Genomic DNA, 14,358 nt, shown 5'->3' on the forward strand with positions numbered 1-14,358 from the left:
CTACTTTTTTTTTTTTTTTTTTTTTAATGGCTGTTTGTATCAGGTTTCTAATCCTGTGACCAAAAGGACAGAAGTTTTTTTTCTGAGACTCATGTGTTTCATGTTTCAGATGCATCTGCTGTGGCATAGAACTGCTGCAGCAAGATTCTGGATGAGAAACAATAGTCTCTTTCTGTTTCGCTTTACCTCAACTAACCTTCAGCAGTTTTTTGACTACTCATAAGTTGTCAGCATATCTGAATTAGATGGTAAGAGCAGCCATGGCAACTGTGAGCACTGGGAAAGAACTGCGATGTCTTTTCCCTCCAAATTGTGCTGTCTCACTCTAATGATGGCTTTTGTTTGGGTACTCTTTGTGCTGGCACTCTGACATCTCCATCTCTTGCAGAGAAATATTTTGGCTTGTCTTGAAGGACTGCATTATTGCTGAGGAACTCTAAGTTGCATGTTTTGAAACTTTCTGATTTTTATATAACTCTCTCATTTCTAATCCATTCTGCAGATTGTGAAGTTATGATGGTAAGTCTAATCCCGCACTCCCAATGTAATACTATCTAATCTAACTACACTAATACTAATGTCGATGAGTATCTGAATAACAGTAAACAAAGTGCTATTGCTACTTAACTTTCCTACTTAACTTTCCTCCTTTCTTATGGCTGACATAATTTACTCTTGAATAATGAACGTAAGGAATCATTCCCTGTGTGCCTCCATTTTCTTATACTATAAAACAACTGACATACATTTAGTATGTTATTGAGTTAGTTAGTGAGTTGTACTGTGGGCTCAGCAAAAATCTAAGCAGCCCTTATAATGGGTATCTGATTTCCATCAGTCAGTGAGACTGTCCACCTCTTCAGTCTGACACAGGGAGTGCTTTTGAGAAAGTGACTATGAGAGAAGTGGAAAAATGTATTGAATGATATACAGCTTATTTAAACTTGAAAGAAAATGAAGAATTGTATCAGAGGATTCTGTAAATTTTTCTGACATTATCCTTATCCTTGTTTTGCAGAAATATATTCTGATCACAAGAAGATCCCATTCAGAGCTTTACAGTTAGAGTGTAAAAGTTTAAGAGATCTGCTAGGCAGAAGTTTCAATTCTCAATTACTTTGCTTCAGAACAACTTCATGGAAAATGTTGGATTCTCTACTATGATCTGTTGAAAGATTCAAGCTCTAGACCTGATACATTTTCTTTGCAGTCTATCTTTCAGTCTAGGTGATCAAATCCATTCAAAACATTTCATTTTCCTCCTCCAAATTTAAGAAGATTGTTATTGAGTTATCAGGACATATAGCACATGCTACATACAATTTGAATTTCACAGTGAAATTGTGGATATGGTGTTTCATCTTAACATTTATTTAAGTTTTCCCATATTTTAAACAAAACATTACAGCCCATTTCAACCCATAAAATCAAAAGGAAAAAAAACCCCACCACTTCTATAAAGTTAACCAGTGTATAGACTTTCTCATTTTACAGAACAAAAAGATAGGAACATGTTACTAAACAATTATCAAACCAATCAATGTCAATAGTGCAAAGAATGGACTGCAAGTAGAGGGGAAAGATGGAGAGAGAGAAGGACGGATGGTCGGATGGATGGGTAGATGGCTGAACAAAACAAGGCTAGGAACAGGGATGCCCATTATCAGAGAAAATTTCCTATCTCAGACAACTCACGATGTAGAAATAATTTCTATGGCAGAAGAGGGTAAGTACTTCATCAATAAGTGATATGCGTTCTGCACTGACCAGTTCTGGAGATGAGTACAGCCATAAAAACAAGTTGCCAAGACTTACAGAAAATAATTTTTCAACCTCTTGAGCAGAGGTAACCTATGAGGGCCTTGATTATTCAAGGGCAGAGGGAAATTACTGAGTTTCATACAAGCAACAGACAGAATAATTACCTCAGGCTGAACTTTGTTGCTCTTGTGCGAGAAATTGTTCTCAGTTCTGGAGGGTGAATAACCAAGAGAAAAAAGAGTTTTAGAAGCTACTGAATCATGTGGACAGATAGACCAACAGGACTTGGGTGTCTTGCCAATATGTCAGCCAGCAACCCACCAGGAAAGGTAGATTTCTGTGATGCTTCTTATGATACTGTTGCAATGATGAAACTACAATCTGTCTCCTTTAGAGGATGACTAAATTTGAGTCTAAATAAAATCAAAGGACAAAAATATCATTGGTTAGTTACAGTATTCCTCAGCTGAATTCACCCATTTTCCTTTGCTAACAGACTATGCATATAGTTAATACATGTAAGAGGATTTCACTAAAATTAGCTCAGCTGCCCGGAGATGATCTTCATCTTTACCTCCTGTGATCAAAGACCGATTCAGCTAATTTTTCTAGGCAAAATTCCCTGCAATACCACAAGTACCACAGCACAAAATGAAGCAAAGTCATAATGAAAAATAAAAAGTTCAAAGTGGGAATAGCTTCAGGGAGTAAATGTATGCTTACCTTGAAGGCACATTTCCTGCATGGAACATTTTAGTACTACAAAGCTTTCAAATAAAACAAAGACAGTGATTATATCTTCATCAAAAGGAGTGTTACACTGAAACTATTTAAAGAAATTCTTCCCCAAGTTTAAAAAAAAAAAAAAAAATGCTCTAAAGGCCTGTCTTATATTTAGCAATTTCTGCTACTCTAAAATGGATAAAGCCCTCAGTTCTTTTCCCCTCACCTCCAACAACGGTCTGTCTAAATTACTGCTCTACCCCTACGGTTCACATAGATGAGGTTCATATGTGGAAGAATTGGCACAACTTAATTAAGCAAGAACGATGACAGCCTCAACAATGGCACTTAGGAGCTCAGTGTTCAAATGCTCAGTACTTATCATGGATCCAGATTGGAAAGATCTTTGAATGGTGCCACTTGATTATATCAACATTATATTTTCTGAACATTTTGGTTGTTAGTGCTCTTTTGAAAAATCAAACTACTCACACTAGTGATTCAATGAGAACTGTGTTCACAAATATGATCTTTTGAAACTCTGTGTGAGGATTTCATTATCTCAAAAATTCATACTTTTGAAAATTCAGTGGCAAGAACATCACAAAGATGTCCCCCAAAGATCAAAATGGATTAAAATAGCTTTTTTATAAACCTCAACACTCCATCAGTTTTGGCTGCATAAACTCCTGCAGTCTTGGAAGAGATTCTTCTGTCATTCAAATAACTGTGTAAGAGAGATTAGCTTTAGGCCCATACTCTTGTTTTCATTCATTAACTTCTACTTTAAAGAAAATAAATAATCAGTAATAAAGGAGTAGAGAAATGAAGTAAATCCAGAAAACTCCAGTATGTTAATCTTTCAGTTTTCGGGAACTGAAATATTTTATGGTGGAGATATGATAGAGACTGAACAGTTTGGAATTCAACTGAGACGGAAAGTGAAATTCCTTTGATTTTTTTTTTTCCCCTTCATTAAAGAGTACAACATACTTTTTCTTGTTTGCTATTATGTGTTAGTATTTTCAAGGGATGAGGGAAAAAATGCAGAAATTCAGACACGAAGTGTCTGAATGCAGTTTGTCCACATCTCACACTTTCTCAGCAACATCTCAGAACACATTCAGTTTTGACTTGCTGGATTTCTTGCTGGTCATTTTCAGGAATTGTACACTGGGGGCTACAGTAAAAAAAACAGCAAAAATACCAACAAGTTCTTCAAAGGCCTTTGAAACATAAAGTGGTAACAGAGCCGAGAATCAGTCATGAATTCAGCTCCATGCTGTCAGATATTTCATAACATATACATTGTTATTTAATAAATAGTTCCTGACAATATATCACTAATTTTCATCCATGGATCTCAAAACACTCTGTGAAAGTTAATAGCATTCTTCCCTTTAAAGTGAGATGATGCAAAATTTAGTATTAGCTGGTGTACTCAGAGAAGCTCTCTGGGCTTCAGTAATATTATATACTTATTATTGAGAAGTCCTAGTAGGACTGAGACTTGATATATTTACGGCAGTGTACATTTGCCAGAGGTTGTGTAGTAACATGGCTGTGTAAATATTTATCACTAGGCATAAAAAAAAAAAAGAGGCATAAAAAGGCATTTAGAAGTTCCCTACAGTTTGGTCTAAATTCTACCACTGCCGGTTACAGACTCAGTATAATTAATCTCATGCTTTATTCTGGACTGCAGTGATTTTTATAGGAGTCACAGTAAAAGTAGTAAACCAGGACTGAATATTAATTTTCTGTTATATGAAATGTAAAATAAAATAAACCTATAAAATTATAAACAAGCTTTCATTTTAACTCATTCAAATACATTGCCAAGGTTTTCCATATCTGTGATTTTAAAGTCAGTAGAAATCTTTCAAAAGATAAATGATTTAATAAATTACTTTTTTTTTTACATTAAAAACTATCTTCAGACAAAATATTATGGAAACCATGGAAACAGATATAAAAAGTAAGTGTTCTGAACACTGTTTTCTTTTCTGAAAAAATATATGAACGAGTGATTTTTGCCTTCTGCTTTTTTTTTTATTTATTTTTTTTTTTCCCAGAAAGAAGGTTTGAAACTTGCTTCTACTTTCGGTTAGCTGGAGATCTAGAAGTCTCCATGATGGAAGCTTGTTTTAAATTTTTGAAAAAATATTTTGTGTCTCAGTTACCTGGGATTTTATAAAGATAGCTGCAGAAAAATTACTTATATGGTAGGTTAAAGATAGAACATGAAAGCAATATTGTGTGGCAAACAAGGAGAGACTTCCAAGGAGTTTGGGGAAGGCAAAAAACCTTGTTAAAGTAATACTGCTCTGACATTTTCGATAACCATCCGTCTTATCCTTTCAAGAGAGCATAAAACAACAACAAAAAAAAAACAACAAACAATGTATTTCCCTTAAATATCTTTCTATTTAGGAATGATCTAATTTCAGAAAAGTCCCTTCAGTATCATCTCTACTATAACACATTCCCTGTTACTAGCAGCTGTAACCCTGTTCAGTCAAAATAACAGGACAGCCCTGAGTAGCACATGAAAATTCTAAGAAATTGCAGGATTCTTGCAGCTTGCCCAAACCCCATGAAAATGTGCACAATGACAGCACAGTTCAGAGAACAAGGCAGGAAAGGGTAAGTAGAAGAATGGTTACATGATTAGCTGTACTGCCAATAGCTTGTTTGCTTGATGTTTACTATGTTTAACATGTAGAATCTGTTGATTCTCCATGATGATGCTCCAGGGTTTTCAATCTGTTGATGACTTCAAAAATGAAACTTCATATCACTGCTTCACTTGATGTTCCCTGGCTTTTATTTGACAGTTCAGAAGGAAGTGAATCTGCTGATGACCAAACCAAGCAAAATACAGGAAAAATGCCTATTGCAGGAGGATAAGATCGTGAGATGAAGACTGCTTTCAGATTTGGCTGTGATGGTGTTCAGTGCAGAACCCAGATGGTGAAGAAGCACAAAAAGCAGGCTTGACTGTAAAGTGACTCATTCTGTCAATACATCAAACGTATTGGTGATAAGTACTTTAATTGTTCCAGCCCGTGGGTCCACTCCAAACAAATTACTGGTGACCTTCTTCTCAAGATACAGTTAATTACAGGAAAAATAAAAATCTTGAAAGCATTATTTCAAAAGTAATACTCCATACTTTTAAAAGAAAAATACCAAAATCTGCAAGTCCTTTCTTCCAGTCTGTTAGTTTGACTTGAACACTGATATTCCTTCACTGTATGGCACATTCATTGAGATCTGCAGCATCTTCTCCCTTTAGATCCTCACTCAAGCTTTTCTTCTGCTCTATTTCTACCTGACAGAGGAAAAACAACATTGATAATGAGAAAAAAAACCACGAAAATTGAAAAATCCTTATTGGTCACTGCTCAGATGATGCAAGTCTTGGTAAAATGAGAGGATTGTAAAGAGTAATAGATTGAGGAGGGAAAGATGGATTTGATTTTCTATAACGTTTTGAGTCAAATCCAAACAATTTTATAACTCAACAGCGTCATAACAATTCCTGGAAGAAAAAACATCGGGAATAGAATTGGTCTCATTTTTTTTCATTCCCAGTCCCATCTATATTTTGAATCCAAACCCAGAACCAAACCTGCAGAGGTGGCTTTCTACATGACAGCAGAAGACTAGTCTCAGTTTTAAACTCTGCAAAGCAACTGATGAAAGCAAAGAGGTTTATTTGCAAAAGGCACATCTGTATCTTTCTTCTAAATTTTGATACCTCCAAAAATTCAGGGACAATTGAGTGTTTAATTCTTAGAAGGGATAGTTAGGAAGATCAAATATAATCTCTCTGAAATTTCAGATACTACTAAAAATCTAATAGTATTTCACATTAAAAATATTTGCCATGAGAATCTTTTCAGTATCTCTCATAATTGTTCTTACAGAAGGAGGTAGAATGCCCATTTGTCAGCTGAGTGATCATCTACCATGCAAGTCTGGCATCAAGATTCTTGGCAGGTATACATATTGTGTATTTTCCCATCTGTTTGTCTCCTTAGGGCAAGCAGAAAAAAATAATAAGCACAGAAGAAATGTTATCCTTTTGTCTGCTGTAGTACTCCCACTGTAAAACTCCCACTGTAGCAAAAGTTTCTATTCACACTCCTACTTTATCAGCTTTTCGCCAGGAACTGTTGTATGCATGCTCTTCCACAAAGCCACTGTAAGAAGTGTTATCCCATTTTCACTGAACCATAATCCTCAGCTTGTCTGCCATGAATCTGCAGGCTGCACATGGGGAGCCACTGCAACAGAACCTGACATATCAAATTCCCATTGGTTTGCCTAGACTTTTCAAGACAATGAAGTATGCAAAGTAACCATGGTGACAAATGCTCATTTTTACCTTGTAACTGTAGTGTGCTGAATAGTTGACCCACTTTCTCACACCAATCTTGTCCTCAACAGAGATAGACCGAACAGTGGCTTTGGATGCAGAAGTAGTGGGCATGTCAAATTCCACATCTACATGGCGGACAAAACTGGAAGGCACTTCCCGGTCAGAGCCAAGCTCTAGGTGACAGAAGAAGCAGTGTGGATGGCCAGAAGCTGGAAAAAGAGACAAAACAGTCATGAAAGTTGTCTTGCTTTGTTGAGAGAAGACTGCATCTAGGTAAAAGCAACATCATGAAACAGCAAGAAACTGAGAATCTGCCTGGGTGAACTACTTTGCATCAAGTGTCAGGATCTTATCTGTTTTAATGGCATTGAAACTCCATATGCTGGAGTTTCAGTTCAGTTTAATTAGTCAGAGTAAATAAATTAAATGAACTGCAAAAAAATGACTGTCAATCAGTCCAATTTGCTTTTAGTGGGTGACAATTCAAGATGTAAATCAACCACCATAGGTAAAGATATTTTCCCTCTTATTCTCTGAGTCTGTTTAACATGCTAAGAACACTGTGGCATATCCTTCTAAAATATCATGCATTGATAGTAAGTAAAGGTAGATTTGACAGATATCTCATATTTATTTTTGAAATGGCTACCCCCATATATTGTGAAAGCAAACATACTGGATAACATTAAACTTTCCAGGGTTCAAAAAGCATATTTGTACACATCTTGGAAGTAACAATTTATTCGTCATTCTAACCCTCCACAAGATGGCTAGTCATTAAAGATGGAAAGGTGAGAAACCAACCGCGTTTAGTTCTGTCATCAGTACATGATAACTTTTTGCTATTATATATTCTTCACCTTGTTTTGCTGGACAGCACATATGTTTAAAAAAATGAAGTAGAACTGCTAGTTAAGTTAGATTTGTTATATTTTTTACTACTGTCAACTCCCTAAGCTCTTGAGCAAGCCATTTAGGTTTTGTGCCTCCCTTTCTCTCTCTGCCAAATGAGGATGAGAACACTCACAGCTACTTCAGGATTTCTGACTGAAGGGATCCCATTATAATTTTTTTTTTGTAAAAACAAAACAAACCGAACAAAGAAAAGCAATCCCAAGCTCAATAAGAAAGATAAATAATATTCCCCTCCCAGTGCAAGGCACAGCAGCCCTAGTTCTGGTAACTGCTGGATATGGCCTAAACTGCATTTTCTCCTAACTTCATTTTCTGGAATGACTGAAAAATTTGGGCAGAAATTCAATTTAAAAATTTCCCCAAACTTAGCATATAATATTTCAGCCTACAATGTTAACCTGTAGCAGAACACATAAGGCTCTGAAGTGTGGAATGTCCACACACCTTAATAAGAGGCTCCCTACCTGTCCTACTTACATTACAGGAAAGCTGATCAAGGTAGAGAGCCTTCAGAAATGCCTACAGTTGTAGTTTAGAGTTAGAAACAACCTGATCCCATGAAATATTTATTTCATTAATTTGAATTAATTCAAATAGTAAGAAATATCCGAATTTATTTAAATTCACTTTACAATGCAATTTCAATAATTTAATTTCTTCCAGTAGGAATACCAACTACAAGAAAAGACCACGCACAATGCTCAAAGAAATATAGAAGTTATTAATGTAAACCAGATCAGCACAGTAGACAACCAAGCAAACAGATTATGAGAGCAATTCCACCACTGAAAGAAATACTGAGTAAATCAGTGATCATTAGTAACCTGAGGCACACAATGGACAACTTCTGTGCACCTTGTGTGTGCTCAGAAGGCTCATTCAGAGCTCCCTCTACAACCGACACATGCACTTTTCTAATAAAATCAGGAGGAAATGACCAGACTGATTTTCTTCTGAGCCTCCTGCTTCCTTGAGCTACTAGCATTCCATTATGACTATCATGGACCTCGTAATGTAATTCATAGAGACACTTGGCTTACTGTGATTGGAGGGAATCTGTTCCAAAGCCCTCTGATGTCCTAACATGTTTGCATTACAGGATTTAATTTACTGCAGAGGGTGCAGTGGGCAGCATTTTGGGGACCCTCAACCAAACTGGGCTCAAGTTCAACATCCAGACCCAAGCCCCACTTAGAGGCTGCAGCCCTGCCCCATTCCAGGAGTGTTTTCCCATGACTGGTGGCTGGTGGATATTTTCTTAACATTTTGCTGGTGGATTAATAAAAAACAGAAACACCTTGAGCCCAGACTGCTGTATGTGAAACTCTGCAGGGCCTTTCTTTGTCAAATGCTGTGACTGTCTTAGTTGTGAATAAAAGAAAGGCAGTATAACATTTACTAAGTTACCTTATAAATGATTTCAGCAATATGCTCATTAAAATGCAATCCACATTAGTTTTCTAGGTCAAATTATAGTCAGAGTACACACAGTCCTTCAATTGTCATACACTTTCCAACCCATAGTCAGAAGCAAACACTTTGTCTAAGGCAGTGGACCAGACACCTAAAGGGACCCAAAGTGTTGCCAGGGGTGAGCTGCAGGTGCGGTGGTAAGAGAGCATTGAGTGTGAGTTCAAGGAACATTCTTATACTTAGATGTTGAAAACACTGTCATTTATAGAGACTGCTGTAACTGGGAGGAGATGAGCTATTGTGTAAACCTGTGGGTAGGGCTGGATACTATCAAGAATGCGCAAGGCTGGGAGCAGACTATGCATTCTTATAACGTGATCAGAAGTGTATGTGGTCCATCAGCCAAATCTAAGAAGGAACAGGAATAAACTTCCCTAGTTCACCCTCATAAATCAATGCTCTTGAGTGGTTCCGTGTACACCCCTCTTTGTTTGCCTCATACTCTGAGTAAGGAAAGCCATGGAATGAGTACTGTCAAGAAATGTAAATAGCCCTTGAAAGACAAGGTTAGAATTGAGCTACACTTAACCTATCCTGTCATCACTTTTAGATTCCTTCCCTCTCATATACCCCATGTGTCCCTGCCAAGGCAGTGCTTGCAAGGCCCTTCCTTTCCCTGAAATTACATCTGGCCTGACCGGAGAGGTGAGGACACTCTCTTCCTTTCAGGATGTAAACAAATACTACAGCCCTGTGCACTGCACAGTGACACTGATGGATAGGTGCTCTGTGGCAGGGTGCCAGCAGCAGTGCCGAGTGTGATTCATTTCCCCAGACACAGGGCATGTGTAATGAAGCCTCACACTGGGAGGGACAAGATAAAGGAAGCAAGAGCCATAGATAAACATCTCCCTTGGAGCTGCAGTGGGTAAGAGAGCATTGCCTTGCAGCAGACTGAACAGAGCCAGGAGTTCTGTCTCTTCTCCTTGTTTGCTACAGGCTTCTTCTGCGGTTGTGTTAAAGTCTGGGGGCTTACATTTTCCCAGCTGAAACATCAATATGGCGTAATGAGATCTTTGGAAAGGAGATGCCACAGAAGGCCCAGTTTCACAGCATCTCATTCCCAGAGCTTATACAGATGGCACAGTGAGATTTTCCTCACAAGCAGGTTGTTGCTCATACACAGCCTGAGGTTAATTTTTCATTGCAATATTTTATGAGTTCCCGAGCTCTCTCTCTTCTTATGACCTGCATTACAGAAAACAGGAGTCCTCACTTTTGTCCATGATATCCCTACAAATTTGTAACCTACGGTGTAACCTGGTGTCTCTGGGCTGAAATGTGATCCAAAAGCTTAGAAGACCTGGATCAATGTTTTGCTAACACTGCAGCCTAAACTTGGGATAAACAGCTGCACTTAGAAAGTGTCAGATCTGATCCAACACTAAACTTTTTTCAGGAAACACCAAACACATAAACGCACTCAGTCATAGAGCTACATTACTACAGCATCAATACTAAAAATATGCATACATTTTTAAAAGTCTAGATGAAAAAAATCAAGAAGTAGCGTTCACTGTATGTAAAAAATAAACCTAATTTATCTTGATATTATTGCCCAGAATGAAGAGTTGGAAGTGGAACAAATAGCAGCAATGGCTGAAGTGAACAGTAGCTTGCACGTATTATTTGAATGTTTAATTATTAACAATTTAGGAGAAATGCAAAGACTTGTGGATTTTATGTTGGTATTTTCTCTTTGAGATTAAGCTGCATTTACCTGTCTGCACTGATCACAGAAGCATAACCACAACTAGTAATTGCAGAACATTCTTTATAATAGTTGCAACTATACTTTCTGCCCTCTTACAACCTCCCACTCCAAACACTAAGGATTAATTGCAGTGTACATGTCAAAGTACATAGCACTGGCCAGTGCATTTGCATGGCAATGGCGATGAATGGAAATGAATGAAATACAAATCAAATGTGTTAGAACTACAGCACATGACTTGTTATTTAGTCATGTAGCATAGCATCTTGTCTTTGGAAGTCAATCAAAACAGCCTTGCTTCCAATAACAGTGCTAAACACACAGAGATGTTTGATGCAGAAATTCCATAGTGTACTCATAAAAGCTGAGAAAGAAGGCATATTTTTGCATCTGGAAAACCCCAATCAGTTTTTATAATTAGTAGTGTTGGCAGGATAATTAAAACTACTGCAATGAAGGGTCAGATAAATGCAGTGTGTAACTATCTGATGCCCTTCATTGCGAAGAATGATTTATCTCTCACCATGTAAACACGGTATTCCCTGTCTTCCAAAATACATAACTTCTTTAAGTTTACTCCTGTAGAGATAGATGGTATGCACAACTCACCTGAGTTTTTGTCAGGCAGTCGGTTTATTCTCCATACAATGGAATTAAAGGCATGCTCATATTTGGCAGTTCCCAAGGTAACTCTCATGACTGGCTCAGAACCAGACAGACTGGTTGATCCAAAAGTAGCCCCCTTATTCACCTTGGCTTTCAAAGATTTTTCCCCCAGGACACTTTCCCGGCGGAAGTTCTTCACCCACTCATTTGGCACTGGGTAGCGGATCATAACATTTTCACAAGGGACCTGAGTTAAAGGGTCACGATTAGAAGAGAACGCAGTGGACATCATCAGCCAGCTCTGTACCTCCACCTCAGCACCATTGATGCTGGCTGCTGTCCTCAGTGTGAAAGGCAAAGTTTTCTCAGCAAAAACAGTTCTGAATCGCATCAGTTCAAATCGGCAAGCATCCAAGGGGTTAAACAGGATAATACGAGAGTTATTAAACATGTCCTCATCCACACATGAATGGAACCGACAGCTGTATAATTTAATCCACTTTGTGGTAGTAGTGGGCATAATGTCTTGCCTTGCAACTATTTCATTCCCTTTGATTAGGATATCGTTAAGACCCAGTCTGCATTCTGCCAGGCCTGAAAGGAAGCTCAGAACATATATATGCGTCAGCACACTGTGCTGGAGAATCACACTGTCTCCTTTGGCCAAAATGCCATGAAACTCATCCCTGACATCAACAGTAATTTCTTCTTCTTGATAGTTTAGTCCCACTGTGCTCAGATCTGTTGATGAGGCTGGCAGGTTCATCAGCGTGTCTTGCACAGCACTGATGAAGCTTAGGAAGTCCTGATAATCTGTAGTACCAAGCTTGATGATTTGCTCTCTCTCTGCTGTGTGAGCAATGGCTGGTTTAGGCTGATACTTCTTTTTCTCCTTGTAGGTTGTGCGATCCAATCTCACACTGTGTATCCTTCCATTCTCATCATAGTTCTGCAGTTTGCGCTCTGAAATCTCATGATTGATTTCAAGTTTGAATTCACGGAAAGGTTTCTCCAATCCTTTCTCATAGAAAAGCTGAATATATCCACTGTCAGTCAGCTTCACATATATTGGTCCCCAGTGCCTGGATGACATAATATTCTTCTTCTCTGGGATTCTGAGCATCATTGGCCATCCATCCTTTGGCTGAGATGGTGCCAGGTTAAATAAAGTGGCATCTGGATCATATGGCATTGTTGGGTCATCATCGGGCAAGGTAGGGCTGCTCACATAATCTGGGTCTCCAATCTGGAGTTGTTTCAGCTGCTCCACAGCATCTACATGAGTTACACTTTTGTTTGCCTCTTGGAAACTGATGGTATCAGGTTCATGATGGAGAATAACAAGGGAGTCTCTTTGGCTTTTGCCTGGAACACTGGAGACAGAAGAGCTTTTGGAACGCCTGTCTCGCTCCTCAAAGAATGAGCTGAATGGATTGATGGGTGAGGGTTGGACATCTTGAAGAGACTCATCCAAGAAGGGATTAGTAGCACTCCATGGTGGTGTTTCAAGAGAAGGCAACTTGGTTAAAGAAGAGAGATCCAGTTTTTGAATTTTGGAGAGGTCACCCAATGTGCTTTTGGGACGTTCTCGTTTCTTAAATGATGCACTGAGGTTAAAGTTAACATCTGGAGCCTGTGTTTCTGGAGGTGAGGTGTCTATTTTCAAAGGAGAAAGATTCTGTGGTGAACAACTGATTTCATTGTCATCAAAAGTCACCCAGCTGGGAAAGCGAACTGTGGTTGGTGCAGCAGAACGGCCATTCAAGGTGTTGTTCAGCTGCCAGTTGACAGCCTCCATATCTACCTCTTCATCTTCTTGGAAAGATGAGGAACTGTCTTTAAAAAAAAAAAAAAGAGGGGAGGGGAGGAAATTTCAGCTAATTATTCTGAAATTATCTAGTTCTCTGCACTAAAAGAAAAGCGCTGTCTGCACAGTAGCATGCTGTGTGAGAAAGATAGAAGAAACTTGGATAATATTCTGTAGAATATGGCAAGAATTAATAAAGAAATAGATTCGCTTTTAAATAGGCAGTTGAACACAGAAAAGGAAAGCAGGAAGAAGTACAGAAGGAATGATAATAGTGATTGTATCTCTTAGCTCTCATTCCAACACAATGACCTAAGAAAAAAAGGCACCATAAAAGGTGCCTAGGTGGCATTTTTACCCTAGATGTTTTCAGAAGATGTGCTCTGTAGCTTACACAGTGGGAAATTGTCTGCCAGTCCAGAGATGTCTCTGACAATCTTGTGGAGAATCTATAGTCTAGAAATGTACATTTGGATAAAGAAAAATGTAGTTTTGGCTTGCATTATGGGAGCTGTCCTCAAACCTCTGCCAGAACAAGACTCCCTTGATCACTCTCCTTGTCTCAGACTCTGCCAAGACATTTCCCCAGAAGCCAGCATTGTACTGTGCTATTTCAATCCCAGCTCTTTCTGGAGGAGATAGCTGCAGCAGTAATAAGGTGTTCCCCAAAATGAGCATCACTTTTTCAGCATGCAGAGATTACAGGGTTTTCTTCCTGTTTTCTTTCCACTGTGCTGATGAATGAAAGTATTAAATTAAAATCTGTGGTTGCACCACAGGTTTGCCCTGCGTATCATACAGAAGGGCAAGCATTTGTGCCTTTTACTTCTGATAAATATACAGATCATGTTTTACACAACACACAGTTTTTCAGCAAAAACAGAAAAGTGACTGCAAAATGTAGCACTTCACTTTGGCTGTACATCTCTGATGTGAACTTATTTTACAATAACAACAAAAGCAAAATATTGA

General features: G+C 38.3%; 1 protein-coding gene across 1 annotated transcript in view; it reads right to left on the bottom strand.

The window, feature by feature from the left end:
• Positions 1–5,734: 5,734 nt before the first annotated feature.
• Positions 5,735–14,358, bottom strand: part of STON2 (stonin 2) — a gene marked incomplete at both ends in the record, with an annotated part of 51,559 nt that continues 42,935 nt past the window's right edge. Inside the window, 3 exons of the mRNA XM_079536824.1 lie at positions 5,735–5,818; positions 6,878–7,080; positions 11,583–13,415. Of these exons, the coding sequence (XP_079392950.1) occupies positions 5,735–5,818; positions 6,878–7,080; positions 11,583–13,415 (2,120 nt within the window). The remainder of the gene's footprint in view (positions 5,819–6,877; positions 7,081–11,582; positions 13,416–14,358) is intronic.

The sequence above is a fragment of the Tetrao urogallus genome (genome assembly GCF_951394365.1).
Source record: "Tetrao urogallus genome assembly, chromosome: 6".
Classification (NCBI taxonomy): Eukaryota; Metazoa; Chordata; class Aves; order Galliformes; family Phasianidae; genus Tetrao; species Tetrao urogallus.